Raw genomic sequence first — 22,778 nt, 5'->3', positions numbered from 1 at the left:
CTAGTGATGGGACAACCGACTCTTTTACGCAAGTCGGTTCAACCGGACGGTCATTGGTTGGCCTACCGAGTTAATAGATTCGGTCACCGGTTTGTGTGCCCTCGGCGACGGCGGGGGGGAGGGGGGATCGCACATTTACTTCCCCCGCCGAAACCAAGACACCGCTTGATTACATTAGACTCGAGCGGTTGCGGTTACATTCGGTCTTGACATACTATTTACACACTCATACTGACCGACACTAGACTCACGCACTGGCCACGGTTACATTCGGTAGCCTGGTGCGCGGTCTCCTCGTGACAGTCTAACTACCATGTAGCAACATTCACTTCTAACATTTAACTTAACATAACTACCAAGATAACATTACATGCCTTACAAAGGCTTCTGGGATCGGTTGATAACTCAAACTTGCCGAGAACCTAGACACCTGTTTGATTACATAGACTCATGCATTAGGCACGGTTACGGTCTTGTTCAGTAGCCTGGTGCGCGGCCTCCTGGTGACAGCCTACCTACCATGTAACAAACATTTAACTTAACATAACTACTAAGATAGCATGACGTGTATTTGTATGTGATATCCATTGATAATGTAGCCTATGAATTTCTATGTACACAATCATCTAAGATGCACGAGAAATAAAGGCTTCTGGGATCGGTTGATAACTCAAACTTCCCGAGAACCTATACAGCCGTTTGAATATAGACTCATGCAGTACCCTTGGTTACGGTCCTTACGGTCTCGTTCAGTAGCCTGGTGCACGGTCTCCTCGTAACAGCCTACCTACCATGTAGCAACATTCACTTCTCTAACATTTAACTTAACATACATATCAAGATAGCATGACGTGTATTTGTATGTGATGTACTTCCCCATCGATAATGTGTGAATTGCCATGAACACAATCATCTAAGATGAACCAGAAACAAGGCTTGGTTAATAACTCAAACTTGCCGAGAACCAAGACACCGCTTGATTACATTAGACTTGAGCGGGTCGGCCGGTTGCACGGTTACATTCGGTCTCGTTCAGTAGCCTGGTGCGCGGTCTAGGTAGCACATTTCCCGATTGATTCTATCACCACCACTCCAGTGGAGGCGCTAATGACCTAGATTACTACAGACACACAGTAGCAGAAGAATACCAGCTACACACAACGGCACGAATGAGGTAAAAGGAAAAAACAGGAGTGAGTCGGTTCATTGACGTATGGCACTCGATTCTCCCGGTTCAGTGACACGAGTCGGGTTAATTAACCGACTCTTCGGTCAGTTCGTCAACACTAGTTGACACTTGCACAGCGTACCGGTTTCGTTCAGTCCCCAGGGTTGAAGAAATACGTTCCTAGGACTGTGCTCCTGAAACTGCAGCTTCCTCTGCAGGAACAATTAAGTAAAATAACCAGTATGTAATTTAGGCTTCTTACAATAGCAGTAGTGCACTCTTGCCCCACTTCTGGAATATGGGACACAAACCAAACCTGCAATGTACATTTTTGTTACTTGGATCACCTTAGCAACACAGAGGGAGGGACTAATGTCTACTGATGTGTCGATTGATGCAGCAATACTTTAGGTTCCAGTCTGACTTAAACAGAGGGACTGATTCTGGTTCAAATCCTCAAATTTTAACAATGGTATAAGCACATAGAGGGAAATACAGTTTATTTACGTGTGAGTAGATATTAGATTGTTGATACAGAACATTGATTCATGTTTCCCTGAGAGAACTCAGTTGAAAGCATAAGCACAAAGAGAGAGGAGTAAGATCAGGAAGCAACAAACTTCCCCACTGGGGGAAAACCTCAGAAACAGAGCCTACAGGGGGATGAAATGGAACAGTGAGCACAAGCAATAGCTGTGGCAGCTATGGTTGTATTGTGAGCAGTCAAGCCGCTCTTTCATTGGCAATGAGAGAGTGAGCACATGCATGACAACTTAACAGAACACTATGTTAGAGTAGGGCTCTGGATATGTGTATAGGCTACAGTGTATCCTGTGTGATTTTTACAGCGTGACTTGAGCTGTCTGAGCTAGTTTCACAGGCCTCACTCTTTTTAAGCTGGAAGGTAAACAAAGAATAATTTTATATCTATTGTTTGCTGTGTGTGATATTCAAATTGACCTGTTTTCTGTGTAAGTAGGACTTTTTCTGCCCCACATCTCACCATCAACAAATTATGCCCACTGATTTTGCAGTAAATGTCAACTTTTCATGAGCCATTACTAAATGAGGCAATTAATGATGAATGTAATGGTTCGGGCCGAGCTCAGTCAGGGATAGAAATACCAGAGTACTTATTAACATGTTGTCTAAATGTCAATAAAAGGTGAACGACTTTATGAACTGCTTGTCATTCTCATGTTAGCAGTCAGCAGGGACGTTTCCAGGACTTAAGGAGGTTTGGGGCTTAGCCCGGACCCATTTAAATAAACTGAATGCAATGCAAAACAGCAATTGGCTTGCCCAGCTTGTTAATAGCCAGTGTATGTTCATTTTAGCTTCCAGTTTGTAGATGTAAGTTAGATGACACCAACATTTGGCCTAATCATAACTGGCCTGACAACCCAAAGGCCAAGGTTTTGTTTCCAGATCTGTGTGGCGACCTATGATGCGGGGGGTCTGGGGGTCCACACACTTCACTTCATTTCCTGCATTCAGGTGAATTTTTATGCACCTATTTCTACCTTTTTCTGAATCAATTATTATTTTATTATGCTGGAAATATGTAAAGGGAAACATAGGGGACAATTCAAAATATAAAAACATAATGGAATATATTGCAATAAGGCTCTCAGGCATTCTGTATTGCTTTCAACTATTTATTCTCCTTTGGATCGACTTTTCTAATTACATTTGAGTCAGCACACATGTAGCCTATAATTCACTCTTCCCTCCTCTTTTGCGTCTTTTGTTGGGGAAGTAACCTCCTTAAATGTGCACATGACAATTATTCACCTCAATGATATATTAATTCATTTTAATGAATTAATAAAGCCCTGGACTGTAATATTTCAGATGTGTTTGAGCAATATTTCTGCTCATGTTCAAAACTTTGTGCACATTCAAAATATAACTCATCCCATCTGTGTTCTGTGTGATTTGGAGGAGTCGTGGAGGAGTACTTAAAACTTATGTTGTCCTTTTCTTTCACCTTATACTCAAAACGTATTCACTCCCTTATGGAGTTAGATTCCCCTTTACACCTTGTAGCATGTAACAACCAGAAACACCAGCACATTAGATTCATCCCCAAAACATGTAGGCTAAGCACTGCAATGCAAGGTTAATAGAGCTGAGTCCTTATAGTTGCAATTTCCAAGTTGAACCACTTCTCACACCACTTTAACTTGAATGTAGCCTAATGGTAGAGCGCTTCTTGGCTTCAGCTTGAAAAGTTGCGCTTTCAACATAGTCTTATCACCGTTGCTTGCAGTCGCAATGGCGACAACACGTCATGGGCTTTGCTTATCTGATCTGCTGGATCTTCAAGTTGGTAGCCTACCGTGGCGGCAGTCTTGTAGCCTAGTCTCTTCTACCCGTGCTGAGCGGGCGAGGTCTCACTGTAGGTTCATAGTCTTGACTTCTCACAGCGAGACACGCGATCAGGCACACAGAGAGACCGACAGAGACACACACACACACACACACACACACACACACACACACACACACACACACACACACACACACATACAGGCTACAATTACCACAGTTTTCCCCACTCATCCTGTCTCTTTCTATCGGAGAGACAGAAAGAGAGCAGCAGAGAGGGGAAGGATCACTTTGTGACAGGCACGGAGAAATAAGCGTCTGGTATGAATGGCCAGGCGATCAGGCACGTTTACATAGGCTATTGTCCGATTTCATATTTGTCAGTCAACTTTTCAAAATACATTCGGGGCTACTGTAACATTCGGGGCTGAAGCCCCGGCAAAATCGGCTGACGCCGCCTCTGGCAGTCAGCTTTTACATGCTCACCCAATTTTATGTTATTGAATTAAACATTCATTCAGAACTAGTACAGTAAGGAAATAAATAACTGCATTTTAGTTTAGATAAAGACCGGATACATAGGACAACTATATATACATATATATATACACGTATATAACATACAAAATCTATGACTAAATGCTCGTTGATTAAGGCTTTGTGCTATTTTGTCAATGAAAACTAAGGCAGTTCAAGACTTTTTCCAATTATAGTACTTGAAAGTATTTTAATTCTATTCTAGCACTGACAAAAATATGCTGGGGAAATTTTTTTCACAGCAGAACAGCGTTTTCCCTCAAGTAAAAATAAATATATAAATAAATAAATAAAGCTATTTTATATATATTTTTTATACTTATCTGTATTCCAATGAGACTGCCATGTGGTCTCACTCTAGAGATTGCACACAGCAAATGTGATAACATTTGGAAATTGTATTTCTGGTATTTCTTGCTATTAGTATAAAGTAACATGGATTTCTAATGTGACCTACATGTAATTATTGGTTGTTGCACTACAATTTACATGCAACTCCCATTTAATTGCATGTTCTCCTACCTTTGCAACATGTGCCCTGAGAAGGGCACACAGATACCACTGCAAGGTCATGACAACAATATTATAGCCCTGCTTTAGCCAATATTCACACTGCCATGAAAACTGAGCCCAGTCTTTGATGTTCTTTATCAGCAGTAGGCTATCTGACTCATAAAACTTAATGCTGATGATCTTTCTGGGCATTCACACAAAAACGGCTACATTCCCCTTTGCGATGACACAATATGTACAGAAAAGTGCCAATTACATTACACTAATGTCAGTGAAGTGATTAAAGCCAATGTGTAGAATCTTTAATGTCAATATAGCATATTTATGGTAGCTACATGGTAGTACATTTATATGTAAGGGATAATGTATATGGAATGCCGTTTTATTCAATATTAAATAAATGAATAAATACATAAATAAATGAATAAATACATGAATAAATAAATAAATGAGGCAATAAATACATACATAATTAAATAAATGTAAATACTCATAAAAATGAATCAATTAGTTAAATAAATATATTAAAAGGTTTTACTTTTAATTATTTCATGGTACTTTTATTTAATGAATCCACATTTATTTATTTCCGTGGACTTTTATTTCCTAATGCCACATTTATTGATTTCCCTCTCTATTTATTTCCAGTTCTTCTATGCAAATCAGAGGGCGTGGCTATCTCTCACATTCGGAATAGAGCCGTGCTCTGTACCCAGCACACAGTCACCTGTTCTGGGGTAACTGAACCACCAACTAGCGCTGACCTGACGGAGTAACACAACCGGCAGTTCGGGGTGCTCTGTACAAAGCCCACAGTCACCTATTCTGGGGTAACTAGACCACTAACAAGCCCCGCGAGCTGCCCGTTGCGGTGCTCTGTCAGTTGAGCGGTAGTTAGTGGTCTAGTTACCCCAGAATAGGTGACTGTGGGATGGGTACAGAGCACTGCGAACTGCCGGTCGTGTTGCTCCGTCAGATCAGAAAGTGTTGGCCTCGATTACCTCCCACCCTCCCATAGCTGTTAAAGGACTGAGGACGTTAAATATTACCACCCACCCCCAACTGCTGCTTATCCACCCCAACACTTTATTATACACATCTAACTTGTTGTTGGAATTACTTTTTTAAATTTATTTTATTATCTAGTTCTAATCGTGCTATCATGTTTCTATCTTCTTATCATGTTTTTATCCTGTTCTGCTGCTACTGTTTACTGAAAGTTACGTACATAATTTCGTTGTATGCCAACAATGACATTAAGTATCTTATGTTCCTAAATTCTGATGGCAACATTTTTTTGCTTGTAGAAAAATAATCTCAGTTAAAACTGTGGCTACCCACCACCACTATCATAATATTATTACTGGGGCAAACTAAGCTGATAATCGGCCGTTGCACAGTCTGGTGAGGTCAGTGACTCAAGTCTGTTCGGTGTGTTCCGTGCCGTCGTCCGTCCAAGGGGCCGTCGGCCTTTATTTTGGCCGATTTGACATGTATAATCGGCGGGGCGGGCACTGCCGGCAGTCGGACTCAAATGACCCATCTGATTGGTAGAGTGCTAACCCGGAAATGACGAGTGGGATTAGTGTGACTAACGGCTCTCAAAATCTGACGAAAATATTTTAAACTGACCTTTGTCGATCTGAAATGAAGACAGATTCAGCAACTGCATGGCCTATTTCTCGCTTAAAATGTTTTCAGAAACACGTTTCGGTGAACTATTTTAGTACAATATGAGATCGTGTTCTGAACAAGCCGCCATGACTTGAATTTGGCTAAATGGCTTTGAATTTCTGGAGAAACCAGAACCACGTGACAAGTTCGTCCAATCAGCTGCCGGTTTTCATTTTTGGGCGACAATACAGATCAGCGCCGCCTGCTGTTATGGAGACGTATTATGTCTCGTCACTTTGGTGTGTTCCGAGGCTCTTTTTTGACCAACTCGGGGAGACTGATCAGTCCAACTGCCTTTTCTGCCGAGGGTCGGCCGTCTGGTTAGTGTGTCTGCAGCTTTAGGGGGATGAAATTCAATTAGTGGATGTAGTGGAAAGATGTTTTAAGCAGTAAAGACAGATCAAATGCCATTACCTGTTTAAACTGAAAGGCAATTATACAAAAACTATCACTATAACCGCTGTGTGCAGTGTTCAGCAAAATATCACTCGGTTTTAATCATTAAGTTATGTAATTTACTCCACTAAATATAGTCAATGGTGCATTGGTGACATTCACTTTGGAGACAGCAAAGTGACAGCGTTGAGTTGGCTTCAATCTATCAGTGATCCTTTTGATGACACTGCTGTAAATGTGCTATCATAATACAGTACAGTATCTAGCGAGATTCCATCACCTTTTCAAAAAAGCAGAATGCAAACCCCAGAGCTTAGTACTGACAAATATTCTACTTATTGATTTTGTCATCATGGTTTGGGAAAGTGAAAACTTTGAGTAAACTGTTTGAACAGACATGGATTAAGCCTGGAATCAGAATTAAACTTTCATTTGTAAATCTAAAAGAGACCTAAAGCCAAGCCATCCGGGTTGACAACGTCTGCTAATTCAGTTTCTAAGCAGCTCCATGCTGTTCCTTTTATTCACCATGTTCATTTGGAAGATATTTGTTTATGTTCACTTTCTGGGACCGCCCTAAAGATAACAGATGAAGTCTGAAGCTGAGTTGTGTTTACTTAAGTCTGACATTTGTCTTCCTCAGTGCAAGCAGTAGAGACTTCAGAGATCCCACGAGCATGCGATTAAGAATGAGCACGTTTCCTGAAGGTGAACTAAAAGAGTTTGGTGGTTTTTCCATCTGGGCACCTTCATATCAGGGCCTCTTGGGATGTTCGGCATGTATATTCATAAGAGGTGGGCAGGAATGGGAGGGGAAAAAAAGTTTTGTAAGAGACCCAGCTGGTTGCCTAAAACTTCTCTATGGTGACCTCAATTTCTCCTGCTTTCCAATGAGTTTGGTCTGTCTGTGTGGGACTAAGCATACTGGACAGTGTGTGTCTCTGAGTGAACTTAAGCAAAAGGGCTGGTGCCACACAAACTGTAATGAATATAATGTGTTATCGTTTAACATCAAATCAAAAAATGTGTACAAAGACAAGAGATTCATACTTTCTACAGGACTAATTTATTCTTTAAAAAAGAATTAATCTTACTGCTTCAGACAAGGACATCCAAGCAACTGACTGCAGTGTTGCATTAAGAGCTGGATAGTAAAAATGCAGGTCACACATTGTTACAGATAGTGCCTTCTTAAAGGAATTAAAAAAACAGAGGCACCCTATTACCTATTCATTGACAAGGGATGTGTGAAATGACATCGGACAGAAAAGAAAAGGATGCAGTTCACAAGGTTGAGGCAGTGTGGAACAGGAATGCGAAAGGCCAGACAATGAAGACGAGGCCAACAGATAGATCTGTGATAAGCAAAGTAAAACAGCTTATGGTCTATACAAGTCTATCCATAGCAAGGTTATTTAACTTGATTGATCATAAGACAACTATGCAACCAAAAGCAGATGTTAGAGTTATGGCAGCGATAAAGAGCATATTAAAAATCCCAAATTTGTGCATGGCAAATAATGCAGTTTTTTAAATTTAAGTCTCAGTCCATGTTTGAAGAGAAGTCATACAGGTATGTAGTAGACAATATGTATGAATTACACATGTTATATTTTAAAAGAGCCAAATAAAAGAGAATCATTTTTATTTTTTTATTTTACTCCTGGGTCTTTGAGATATAAAATATATTGTTGGCTTATGAAGTAAGCAGAAAAGGTAAGGATTTGTGCAATGAAAGCATTATTATTGTCTGTACCCAGTTTCTTTACCCTTGAGTTGTGAGTTGCATTGATTTACTTTTGGAGGATGTTCAAGGAAGTCTTGCATGCTGTTGTGTTGTCTAAAAAAATAAAAAATAAAATATATATATATATTCTAAAGAACAGAATTCCATTAAAAGAATTTTTGTCTTTTTTGCTACATTTCATTGAATTTCTCTGGGACATTGTGGCCAATGAAGTAGCTCTTTAATACTATCAGTAAGATACAGCAAGGTGACGCTTACTGCTATCATATTTTAATTGTATGGTAGAACTGCAAGATATTAGAGGACTGTCTAATTGGTTTCCTTTTGGGGTATTTGTAATAGAGAGAGTCATTAACAAGTTGCTCGCAGTGTGAATGCATTATCATGATGGCTACTTAGTACTGCTCTGTGTTTGAAGGACAAAGTTGAAGAAGGTATCTGATATAGCAGCTTCAATTATATTTGAAATACATTGTCCTTACAGCACCAGTGGATGAACTGACATTGTTCTGCCTGTTGATACACTTTTGCAGTATGGTACATGGAATGGGAGATATCTTAATAGTTTTAGTTTCATTTTATTTCTGTGTCATACCAAACATTTGGCCCATCCCACATGGGATTACAACACACCACAAACTTATTTAGCAAACGTCTTCCGCTCGCATATACAAATCATTCGGAGAAATATATGAATACAAGTATATATATACACACATATATACATAGATATATACACCCACTCACACTCTCTCTCACACACACACACACACACAGACACACACACACAGTATATACAAACAGCAAATCCTCATCTACAGATCATCTCGGTAAAGAGCTTTTTTTTCTCTTCTCCCAGGCTTTCTCAAGGTAACTGGCTAATTTATATGTTTCACATGTTAACAGAAATGTCAGTCTTTGAGCATCATGCATATTTACCAAAAAATCTCTGCTTTTCTCTTACGAAACAAAAAATCACGCTGTTCACAATAAAAAGGACAGTAGAAAACAAAATGGAACTAATTTTCTATATCATTCAAACAACACATGGGACATATCCGTTTTTCCTCTTCTACATTAACATATCGGCCCGTTTCAACAGTCAAAGGTAAAACCTCAGATCTCACTAGAGCACATAGAGATCTTTGCCTTTTTGACAAATTATATACAACATCATTCTCTGTGCCAATACGCAATTTTGGCTTAGCCCATATATTGTCCGCCAACTGCTTTTTGTCTTTAGCAAACACAGATTCTTTAAACAAACCAATATTCACCTTTTCATTATTAAGAAACAACTCACCAAACCCATAGTTACAAAACAATTTGCATAAAGACCAAGGACCAAGAATATATTTATCCCAGAGAAGTATTTTCCTCGTCAACCTATATGCGTCCATATCTAATAAACGATTCCATAACTGGGCCATACATATCTTCCAACGAGCCTCACGATTCCCATCCCATGTCTCCTACTATCGCCAATGTTGGAGCATATTTGTGCACACCCAGAAAATATCTTACGGCACTATTTTGCACTAATTCACAATTAGATGTATTTCTAAGTCCTCTAACCCCCACAATATAATCAAGTATAGGGCACACACAAGCCTGGAACAGTTTAGAATATGTTTGAAAACTTATATCTTTCAGATTCTTGCTTTTACCAATGTGTCCTCCCAAAGCTCTACGTGCTAAATCAGCAAGAACCTTAACACCTTTTCTAAAATTCATATGTTCATCAATATAGAAACCTAGATATGTATATGAGTCTGCAAAGTTCAGCTTGTGTGACCCAATTTTAAACTCATAGATGCTGCGAGTAGTTAAAGGTTTTCTAAAGTGAATTATTTCTGTTTTCTTTCTATTGATAAACAGTCTCCATTTATTACACCAATCATCAATATAGGATAGCATCCGCTGCATATTATCTTCAGAGGGTGACAGTAAAACTATGTCTAACTACTATGTTAATACAGCCTGAGTGTTCTACCTGGGCTTACTTGAGCGTTTCTTCCAGGTGGGGTTTGCATTTTCATTAAACCTGACTTGACATAAACATAGTATTTGAACCAGATTTGCAGACCTCCCATCCTACTTTGCTGTTTAGTTGGATGAACGCACCTTAAGGTATTAACCCTAAAGATCACTTTGTGGCTCAGAGACAATTTGGTAGATTTGGAAAGTAGCCATAGGGCATGAATGCGGTTGCAGTTACATTGCAGTTTCTCCGAACCAGCTGCCTCCATTCAGCCCTGAGAAAGGTTGTATAAACATTTAGTTTATCATGTATCCATTTTTAGGTGAACTTAAAATGGCAATTTCTAAACCAAAATAGACATTTTGCATACTGTTACAATGCCTTTCCACTTAAATCAATCTGGATTTAATTCCACTATCTGGTCCAAGGGATGGTGCCAAGTAAATCCATCAATGCAAGCAATAGTGTAGACATTTGAGCAAAAGTTCTCTGCTCCGTGCCAACAAACAGGCTTTTGGACTTTTCACCGCTGTGAATCAGAGACTACCATATCCTTGCACCTAGCACTCACACAGAGACAAAGCCCAGCATGACTTTAGCTGTCTTACAGGTCAAGAAAGGTTGAGGTCTCTGCCAGACCGGGGTAACTGTTGTGCCAAGACTGCAGCAATCACGAGGCAGACGCTGCCTTATCACAGAAGCCAGCTGTCCAGCTTGGTGGAGTTGCTATGAATGCGAGCAACAACAAATACTTGTGTACGACACAACACCTGGTGCTACTGTCGTGCTGTGTAACTTGCCTGCTCTGACAGAAAGGATAATGAGAAGTCACCTTGGCAACCAGTTTAACCACAAAAGTTACAAAGTGCCAGCTCATAAATTTGTATTTATATCATCATGCATTAAAAGTTGGATGTTAAGAAGGACAGATTAAGCAGTGCGTATCTAAGTGGATGTGAAAAGGATCCTCTGAACTAATCAACCAAAAACGCACTTTAGCTTAAATTTACTTGATTACACTTTGGAATAATGAATATCTCTGTTAACAGGGAATAAATGTAAAGCATTTTCCACAGCGATATATTTTCGGATGTAACAGATTTAATGTGTAAAATAAATCCAACTATTTTAATAATCCAAATAAGATGAGCATGATCTGATTAATTAACATAATAATGAGGATACTTATTCATTTATGTTTTCTAAACCCAAGGCGAAAAAGAATCAGGATGTTAAAGCATCCTTAACTCTTACCTCGACAGTGAACTCCTTCATCGTAGCCATCTTCACAGTCTCTGGCCCCATTGCAGAGTTTATTGAAATGAATACATTTTTTTGACCCGATGCACTGAATGTGATTGAGGGGACATCTGATCACCACCTCCTGTGCACCTGAAGAAGAGAAACGGCAAAGTGTCAAAAATCATTATCTGCATTTACTTCAACATATTTATTTGGATCTTTATATTCTTTCTGGGGTCCACACAACAAAACGAATGAGCTTCAATAATGTTTTATTCAGCATACAGTATGTAGCACTTACAGTAAGAGATTATTTGTGAAATGAATTTGCATATTTCATTGTCAATATCGTTTGTATTTTTTGCAGGTAAATACATTTCTTCTAGTATATTTGCCTTCTCAAAGTGCTGATACTTCAAGTCCTCTTTTAAAAGGAGGCAGAAGAACCTATGCATATGCAAATGTATTTATACTTCACACAGCATTGTTCTTTACACACAACAGATGTTCGCCACACTGCTCTGCAGACGCACTGGTGAAATCCTATAACAAACTGTCCAACCCTCCCTGCCAGCCAGGCAAACAGCGGATAGCAGCTGTTTAAGGATTCATGAGGCACATAGGTGACCCTCATTCATGTGGCAGCCACGAGAGCACATAAAACACAGCTGACCAGTGCACCAGCACTGTAAATGTGTCACATCTCCACCCTAACTACATTGATATCAATTACCAATGTGCCTTTGCAGCCACTTAATAGAAAGATTTATCACCAACGCGATGGGGTCTGTAACAATCCCCGGAGTTCTCCCACCTTTAGGAATTCACATCCGAGCATACTCGGACCATCTTGACCAGGCAGTTACTTACAGTATTCACAGCATCCATTTTTACTTAGTAAGGTAAGAGATGCAGCGATTAATGGGACTATTGCAAAGAGGGCTGTCATCCCCTGCTGATTTACAGAAGGGATATGTAGGAGTAGTCGTGCGTCTGTCTTGACACAATAATGACTCATATTCGTTTTCTCCTCCCAAGTATTTTTATGGCTTTAAAAGTGCAGCAGGAGAGGCTTCTTTTTTAATGAATATTTCTTGGCTATCTCTTCAAGCCCCGGTGATTCACACTATATATATATGCCATATTTAGGTAAGTCAAATATAAGTGACCTTGTCTCTGAGAGTTCATATTTCATACATGAGCAAACTGGCAGCCTCATCTGCTGGGCTCCGAAATGTCTTCAAAGCATCGCTCTTTTCATTTCTCTTCCAGCTACTTTTGCGGTGGACTTTGATATTTGTGCTCCTTGCAGACTGCATATACAAACATTTATTTGTAAATCCATCATACATAAATACAGTACATATTAGAAATAACTTTACACTGAGGATCTTCAAAATACCGCCAATGGTTTTGAAAAGGCTAGTTGTGTACACTGTATTTACACACTATTGACTTTATGTCAGTGTTCATTTAAAAAAAAAAAAATGAAAAGAAATAACTACGAACATTGCACACGTTTAGAATCAAACTCAAATCCATGGTAGATCCTTGTTTTAGTGTTTAACTGAATACATTTCAAAACACGGGACATTTTCACTCACTAAAGAAAACAGACACATTGTCACAGAGTATTCCACCCAGTGCCACACCACAGGGTATGTCCATTCGGCAAATGTGCTATTTAACACAAAGCTGTAAGGGTCTCTGACAACGTAACAGCGTTGTCAGCCTCTCCCCTTGCTATCTCACCACATGGGTTCTAATCTAATGTGATAAGGGGAGGGATGGTGCATGAATATTCAGTGGCTCTGATCTGCCAAGCAGGGGTACACAGATGGTCTCTCAATGGCTGAGGTATTCAGAATTCCTCTGTCAATTCTCAAACTACTGTACTATGTTGGATGATCGCTCAAAGTCGAGTATATAGGATAGTATGCGACACATCCTCTGACAGCTAAACTGGAGCTTCTCTCTCCTTAGATTGCCATTCCAAGGTGTGGAATTACACCTAAACATCCTGCTTACTGCGTGTGCCTGATCAGATCGGGCACAAAAGAATTAGGAAAATGTACAACAACTCCCTACTGGCCAGTGATGATGAGCTGTGCGATGATCAACTTCACTAGTAAATACATACACTATTACTTCAGTAATATGCCTACTAACAGTACGTCTTGCACTGAAAGTTCAGATATTACTGTATTTCTAGATTTACAGTGTTTCACAAATGTTGACCATGAAAAAGTTATTCTTATACAATCATTTATACAGTATAATATGTTTATGTTCATTTAGTTAAAGCCTAAGTATTTTTAAATCCTAGACACTGTGCCTCCAAATGGAGAGGAATCCATCTCAATATTATAAAAACTGCTAACATTTTGACATGTGAGAGTAGCAATTGCAAATTGCTCTGTTCTCTATAAGTGTCCCAGTAAGCCATGACAGGGAGCCAGCATAATCAATACCAGGACCCAATAAAGCAGCTACATGGAATTCAGCTATCATTAATTGTAGTATTTGCCCCTGTGTTTTCCAACTGTGACATGTAAAAAAGTCCTTTAAAAAAAAAAATGTAAACACACAGCACACCCACATTTGTATTCTAGTTGGTTTGATTGGCTACTCGGGTTAAGATTATACCTATGCTAGAAATGATGGGAGTTCACCAAACATATTGACCTAATAATAATGATGCCACAAAACAAGTGATGTTAATCTAGCATAGTTTTCACTCGCCCACACTGTCCTGAGAGGAGGTCTTACCAGCAAGAATAAGTGAGAAGAGAGGTGTACCATAGATGTGTAGGGGTATTAAAATAATACTGTAGCAAGCTAACTGTCATCGTTAAAATTCAGAGAAAGCATAAATAATAATAAATGCGCACAAAGTAAATGGAAACACATGATAATAGGCAAACAAATGCAGGTTGCTTTTGTAAGCTTAAACTGAGTTGAGGACTCATCTGTTTAGTAATTGAAAATGTGTGATTTTGCTTGAAATTGGGCCATGTTTTAAAATCTGCAAAATGACTTTGCTCTCTGTGGACTCTGTACACTTTCACTCTCACATACACTACAATAGAGACAGAGACAGACCGACAGACAGAGCGACAGACAGACATAGATCCATAGAAGGTCCCTGTTGTATTAAGCAATTTCTGTTTTATACATCTCCAATCATTTTAGATGGAAACTTCAAGGTCCCAGTAATGATTTGATAAATTAATAATATCCAGAGATGACATGGGCAAGCACACTTAAATACAGAAGAAAGATGTTCACCCCCTGGTAAATTAAAAAGAAATTATACCATTATATGCGTATTCAGGTAAAGCGGGAAACATTTAGCTTCATCATTAATATTCATTGATGTCTTATTTTATAATAACACAACCATACATTAAACTAAAACATTACCATCTAGTGTAAATACTGCACATATGTTACTGGTAGGGATGTCCCTAGTCTATATCCACGACGTTCCACTTCCGGGATTGCTCCGGTGCCGCCGGAAATTCCGCCGGATGTCACTCTTTTTGGCCGGATGTCCGTTACCTTCCGCTTTCTTTGTGTTGTAATTTTAAACTCTGGTGGATTTTGAGGACTATGGTTAACTGCTCCTCAGATCTCTGCAGGGTAAATCCAGACAGCTAGCTAGACTATCTGTCCAATCTGAGTTTTCTGTTGCACGACTAAAACAACCTTTGAATGTAAACATGTTCCACCAAAACAAGTTCCTTCCCGAGGCTATTTTGCAGCGGCACCGGGGCTCCGTCCAGCACGGCCCAGGACAATTGTGATTGGTTTAAAGAAATGCCAATAAACCAGAGCATGTTTTTCTCCCATTTAGAATGTCCCACTCCAGAGCTGATTTTGGCTCTTTTTTTTACTGATTGGGGATCGGTATTTACCCTGATTACCTTAATCCGATCATTTACATTAGCTTGTAATGATTGCCTCCTTTAATCACACACGACCTGCTCCATAGACGCACCGCCAGACTGCCTGGATATGCTGGCATGCACTTTCAAACCAAGATGGGCGCGGCCACTCACCATTGTCTGTCCAGAGTGTCTCGTAGCTTGCCAGCCCTTGGTTGTAGTAAAAGTAAAAAAGTCCATCTTTCTTAGTCACCCTTTTTTTACAGAAGCGGATTACTCCAATTCTCCACACTCCTTCCGGTATTCCCTTAAACCAACATTGGTAAACACGAGAAGAAAATCAAAGATTGACTATTAAGCGCAAGAGGCGTCACTTGGTTAAGTTTTCGTTGTCCAGCGGGGAACTTAAGACTTTATTACTTCAAGTTTATTCTTTGGTTTGGGGTTTGCTGGGACTCTATAGAGAACAGTTTTGGTGTTGAGAGAAAAGACTCATTTGCTGCACTAAGTTAAATGTATTAAGCTTAACACATATTTAAGTTACTTTGTTTATTTAGTTATTTTTGTAACCAAAAAAACAACTCTATTATCTGAACAACTACAAGTATAGGATCTGGACTCGGTTTTGACAGATATTCAATATTTGGTAACACTTTACTTGAAGGTATCGACATAATCATGACATGACACTGTCATAACTAACACATGACACTGTCATGAACGTGTCATAAACATTATAAACAAGTCACAAACGTTTATGACTTCTGTCATTAAGTGTCATTCGGTTTCTGTCATGACAAGTTGACATTACATTTGTTTGGGATGTCTTTGAAATGACAGCTTGACATTAACCAGGATGACATTACCAGAGGATGTCTTTGTTATGACAACTTGACATTACATTTCTATGGAGTGTCCTTATTAAGACAACTTGACATTAAACAGAATGACATTATGTCAAGTTGTCATGACAAAGACATCCTCTGGTAATGTCATCCTGGTTAATGTCAAGTTGTCATTACAAAGACATCCCAAACAAATTTAATGTCAACTTGTCATGACCATACAAGTTCTGGTAATATCACTTTGATTAATGTCAAGTTGTCATAATCAAGACAACCTAAACAATGTCAACTTGTCATGACAAAAAACGAATGACAGTTAATGACAGAAGTCATAAACATTTATGACTTGTTTATAACGTTTATGACATGTTCATGACAGTGTCATGTCATAGTTATGACAGTGTCACGATTATGTCGATACCTTAAAGTAAAGTGTTACCCAATATTTTAAAAATCGGATCGGGGATCAAAAAAGCTGATCGGGACATCCCTAATAACTGGCGCTGCTGAAAGCTAACCCATATTTGTGTTGTAATTGTACTGAATATGAGATTCATACCTAAAACATCATTTGCAGCAAAGAATTCTAAGAAATTACTTATGCAAGATTTTAGGACATGTTAACTAAAAACCATGCTGCCATTTGCCTATTTTGAGGAGTGAATGAAGCGGAATCAGCTGGGGCAAACTAACATCTCTATTGAATATATAAATGAGAAGCTTCTAGTGGGGAATTTCAGCCACTATGTTCATTATGATAATCATGGTTATCTCAGCCAGTGCCAGTTTGTGCAGATTAATGAATTCCTAAAAGAAAAACTATCAGCAGGGGACTTCTACGTACAGGGATTCATCATATCTCTAAGAAAAAACAATTTAATTTTCTTGATTTACAGTTGATCAAAGTAGCATCCTGCTGCTTGACCTGAGGCAACTGCAATGTAGACTTCCCATAATGGCTTTATAGCAGTAACATGCTCTTTTGTGGTCAATGCCACAATTACAGTGACATTAGTTATTGCATGCACTCTCATTATTATTATTACTACATAAATCACTATATATCTAACTAACTTATCATAAGGATGATTACAAAATCATGTTGGTGAATCTGAACCAAAGCAAATATGTCAGAAAGAGCAGAGACAGCAATAGTTTTCACTCACTGCACTGTGCTTGGATGCAGCTACTTTGCCTGTAAGCCAGTAACGACCAACGTACATATTGCCCGCCTTATACACCATCACAGATTCACCTGGGCAGATTAGAGAGTATCATTGTTTCCCCTTACTTAGACATTTTTACACAATGAACATGAGCAGTGATTATTACCGTTTGCACAGTTTTGGAGTTACATATGCATAAACTGAAAGTTAACAGCATATTAATGTGTGATGAATGTACTCTGCCTTTGTAGGACAAATAGTGCTAACTGCTGAAGAACAGTAGTGTAAACTTGCACAAAATTCATGGACGAGCAGTTTGTAAAAACAAACCATGACAGAGAAGTTGCCAGAAGTGTTTTTTGTAACGTCGTTAACATTAATTTCTAGGCTGATAAGCTGTGTCACTGGTGTGGAAGAATACATATAAAGTGTAAAAGGCATGAATGTTCCTGTTATTCTGCTTTTGTGCCTCTTTGTGTGTGTGTTTATGCGAGCTGAAGCATCAAGAACTCATGGAAAATAGTGAATTGTTCACCTTTGTGTGTAGTCGTCAGGGGTGAAGTCATTATTGTTGTCATGCTTAAAGCTTGAAGATATTTGGGTTAAAAGACGTCTGGGCTCTGTGATGTTTGGGCTTAACTTGAATAACTGATGGAAAGGGATGATATATTCATAACTGTCATGTAACAGCTCTGCTGGCTAGACATTTTCCTCATATCTTAGCTTGATTTGAGAACATGGACTGTTTTGTATCCAGCTCTAGGTTCATATCTCAAAAGGCAAATTCTGGATATGTGGAGGTGCTCAACGCTTATCTTGCTACTTGTTATGGACAGCATGAGCCAACAGAAATATGGGGACCTGTTGGAGACTTACATGGCAAGAAAGTGAACTGCTAAAATGCATGCACATGAAGTGCAATGGGGTACACAAGAGCAGGATTCCGTAACATTACGGATGAGAGATATTTCATCAGTTGCAATGCAAACCAAAGCTCTCCCCATGTCCTGCTTTTAAAAGACAGTGGTTTAAACATGAAGGGTCTCTTTAAAAGACTTACTTTCCTGTGTGACCTTTACATCCTTGCCATTTAAAATGATGCACTCAGTCAAAAGGGCTTATTTTGCTGTATTTCTCTGACCGCAGACATTGAGGCAATATTGTCCACAACCTCCAAAGACTGAGATTCTTCACAGATCGAGGAAATAAACAAATTTACTTTATGACCACAGGATTAAATGTTGTGAATGACTATGTACTGAATAAGTCTTGCTTCCTTTCTCAGCCTCAACAGGACAATGAGCAACCATTTGACTCCTGGCTAGTCACATGGGGCTGCTGAGAAGCAGCCAATGGCACAGTATAAACTGGACAACTCCCTGGTGGGAAAATGTGTATGCCTTTGCATGTTTGTGGATACGCATGGCCAGCATTTGGAGATGATCTCCCAGGCCTGTACTGCAGCCATCTTCGGTTCTTGCTTGTTTCGGCAGCTTTACACTTTCAGTCTGGTCATCAGCACACGGAACACATGCTGACTTGGACTGAGGCCAAACTGACTTGGCCAATCAAGAACATTCCAAGGTTTGACATAACTTGACTAATTACTGAACAGCAGTAGTAAATTAATATAATTAAGTCTAGCAAATGCAACAATGCATTGTATATGATTGCCTTTATGTATTTTGTGTCGACCCTCTTCGATATAGTCAGACAGACAGCTCTACTAAAAGCAGAATGCTTAGTGAAAATACTAATATGTTACTGCATAGTATGTTACCGTTAATGTTGGATTTGTGTCAAGTTATGTGCATTCCATAGAGAAGGCAGCATTCATACAGATATGTAGGTGATTCTACTAATACCGAAAAAAGGACCCATTAGCCTTTTCTTATTAATATTTGCTGGGAATTATGCTGAGAATTCAATCAGATCTATTTTAAAGCGAGGAGGAATGTCGCCACTGTTCAGTGGAATGAAGCTGGGTGTTGGCATCTGTGACATTCTGGCTCTACTGTATAAGAAACAATCGATACATCAGTCCGCAGAAAGGAATGAGCAGCCTCAGGACAATGTAGTAAAGCTGCACTTGAGAAACACCATACAAAAAAACACAGCAAAATGGCCAATTTATCAGTATTTGGAAAACAACAACATAATTAGTCAATAGAGATACTTTGGTGACCAACCATTATGCAAATGTTCTAATCTAATTGTTCTGGGTCCAGCTTCAAATGAATAATACATACAGTATATTGTAGTCAGAGAGGCTAAAACCAATACTCACAGAGAAAATGGTCGCATTTTGAGCATAATATACAGTGTTGTGTTTAATGCTGGCATTCTTTTATCAAATAAATCAATACACACAATTGTCATAATGCCATCTAAATTAAAGTGCTCATATTATGGTTTTTCCCTTTCCTTTATTGTGTTATATATCTTTTTGTGCATGTTATAGGTTTTCAAAGTGAAAAAGCCCAAAGTCCACCCCAAAGGGACTTACCATCTCCAACAGAAAACACTGTTCACAAACTGCTCCAAACAGCTCTATTGTAGTCCAGCCTTTACTTCTGTAACAAACGTGCGTCACTTTGTAACACACATTATAATGCTCGCCTAGCTGCTAGGATGGCACGACCTCATACTATGCAACTGACAAGCTAGCAGTGCTTACCTAGCTACTGTGCATGTGTGACCAGGGGCACCGCCAGGAATTTTGGGCCCCATGAGAAAAAATCTAATTGGGCCCCCTCTGCGCAGCTGTTGTCACCACATCTCTAGGACCTAACTTTCCCATCAAAAGCTTTACATAACTCTAATTAAAGGCTTGTAACTGTCTTGCTTCTTGTAGTTCAATACAGTTAATATTGTCTGTATCTTACATGCAGGCTCAGGTAAGCTACTCACTGTTTCCAATTGTCCAGCATCCAGTACAGACAGTAGGTTGTTGTTTTTTTCTTTTATTTCATAATGATCATTATGTGAGAAAATAATTGTTATTAATGTGTTTGAATTTCTGTCATTAATAAATATTTCATTTTCTTTTTTGTAATGGTAAAAAGAGCAAGAGAGACAGAGAAATGCCCACAGACTCCCTGCAATGATGCTAACTGGCATGTCATTGAACACAATGTTGCTCACCTTCTTCACTGGGACAGGGAGGGGCACAGTTAGGGGGAGACTGGGGTGCTGCTGACTCATCTGTTGTTAAGTCTGCTAAAAGGGGCAGGGACAATGATTTAATATGAATATCTTGCTAAACGTTTCCCTGCACTGATTAAATGTAGGCTAACACTAGCTAGCTTATTTCACTATGGACATTAAGCCAACAGGTTAATACCACTCACAGACTATAGGCAACCCACCTTTCTTGGTGAAAAACTGGGTTACAGTTTGACACCCTTTCCTTTGTCTTTCCTCTCTCTCTTTTCTCTCTTTCCTTTTTTGAAAACCAGATTTTGATTTAACGTTACTTGGTAACATTGTGGTCACTGTAGTTCTGGCCTACTGACAACTAAACACTGTTTACCGAGTGCGCTAAGTCAGGACCAAACCATTTCATGCAGATACAGGGGGGTGGTCGGTCAATATGGATGTTTACTTTTTTTGTCAATGGGGATATTTAACTTTTACTGCCAAAAACAAGTAAAAACAAAGAGATCATTAATTTTATTATTATATTTGAAATATATATACTGAATGATGATGGTTTAATAATTTTATATTAGTTTTTACCTATTTGTTGGGGCCCCTGTCAGTCATGGGCCCTTGGAATTGTCCTAACTTTTCCCCCCTATACGGCGCCCCTGTGTGCGACTCTCAACAAAGGATAGGAATAGGAACAGAAGTGAGATGTCTCACTCTGTAGCTAAAACAAAGAGCTGAACACACAGGATGAAAAGAGGAGCTGCAGCAATGTGCAGTACAACAAAAATATGGTGTTTTTTGAAAATGAAACTATGTCAACCTATTCTGATATAACCTCTAAATACAATTATGAACCTGAAAATGAGCATAATATGAGCACTTTAATGTCATTCATGCAATAAGATTGTGACGTCAAGGTTTACCTAAACTGCATTACTTTTATCACGTTGAATTCAGGATTGCATTTAACGTAAAAATAAAATAGATCCCCCTTAAGAATGGCTGCTGCAGATAGAGGGCAAGATAGAGGAGCATCAGAAAGCGCTAATATGTGTCATTTTCAAAAGCAATGGCAAACAACATTTAATTTAATTGTTTTGTTGTCTTTTCTACAGTCAAGATTTGCCGACATCACTGATCAAGTCAGGAGAAAGAGCACTTCAAAATGTGGTTTGAATTGTGTATGTGAATGACACTGCAAACTAACCATATGTCTTTCAAATGTTATGTAGGAGCTCTTATATCCCTTGGTCTTGGATTCTCCATTAAATTATAATGGTTTCAGTGAAATGTCTTGACCTTTGGCTTTGTTTATATTTCACACTATGTAATGAGTTTCATAGCACAAATTGGTGTGCCAACTTATAGTGTAAATCCATTGAGTATAAGCAAGTAAATAAGTCTTCTTTTTTGGCTTGAAGGCATCTTTAATGAGGACCATGGTTAGAGTAGAATACACACAGCGAGCGGTAGGGCATGCATTTTCTCTCTTGCTAAATATCCTCTGGCACTAACTCTGCTCGCTTGAAATGATCATTGGACTATGACCATGTTTATAGAGTGGCTGTAAGAGTACTACCCATTATGATTATGGCTGGGACGGTATGGATTTTTTCTTACCGCGGTTGAAAAGCAAGAAATTCCCGCGGTAGAGCGGTATACCGCAACCCCCTTACGAGAGTAGCGTAAGTTAGAGCGAGAATGGCAGGGTGCCTTAAGTGAGTGACATCAGTGCCTGTGTGGTCGCGCAAGGAGAGCGAGCGGTAACGGGGAGTAGCGTATGAGTGCCGCTGTGAGGAAAAGCGAGAGGAAAAAGAGATAGCAAAGATGATGTAAAGTGAGTTAAAAGTGAACAATAAAACAACAAGCTAGAGCTTCTCAAGACACGGTGGCTTTACCTATTGTCAATACTGCCGGTAAAGTGAATGGCGTTACCCCCGAAAAAACATCGGCTTAAACCTTACAACATGTTGCAGCCCGAGTGCAGCCCGTCAGCAGCTGAGCAGACAGAGAGCAGAGAGGCAGTCCGCTAACTTGTTGCTCTCTCTACCAATATAAGCCGCTCTGATTTAGGCTACGAAACGTCCATTTTATCGGGATAAAGCAATAAACAGAAGGAAACTCCGTTGCTAGGCCAATGT

General features: G+C 39.3%; 1 protein-coding gene across 6 annotated transcripts in view; it reads right to left on the bottom strand.

Annotated features, from left to right (window-relative positions):
- The window catches only part of lrp1bb (low density lipoprotein receptor-related protein 1Bb), a 287,103-nt gene that overhangs the window by 177,490 nt on the left and 86,835 nt on the right, over nt 1–22,778 (bottom strand). For all 6 annotated transcript variants that reach the window (XM_036004184.1, XM_036004187.1, XM_036004188.1 and 3 more), the window contains exon 3: nt 11,602–11,739. In XM_036004184.1, coding sequence (XP_035860077.1) covers nt 11,602–11,739 — 138 coding nt within the window. The remainder of the gene's footprint in view (nt 1–11,601; nt 11,740–22,778) is intronic.

The sequence above is a fragment of the Sander lucioperca genome, chromosome 8, assembly GCF_008315115.2.
Source record: "Sander lucioperca isolate FBNREF2018 chromosome 8, SLUC_FBN_1.2, whole genome shotgun sequence".
NCBI classification, from domain to species: domain Eukaryota; kingdom Metazoa; phylum Chordata; class Actinopteri; order Perciformes; family Percidae; genus Sander; species Sander lucioperca.
The sequence above is the reverse complement of the archived record's forward strand: the minus strand, read 5'-3'. Positions and strand labels throughout refer to the sequence as shown.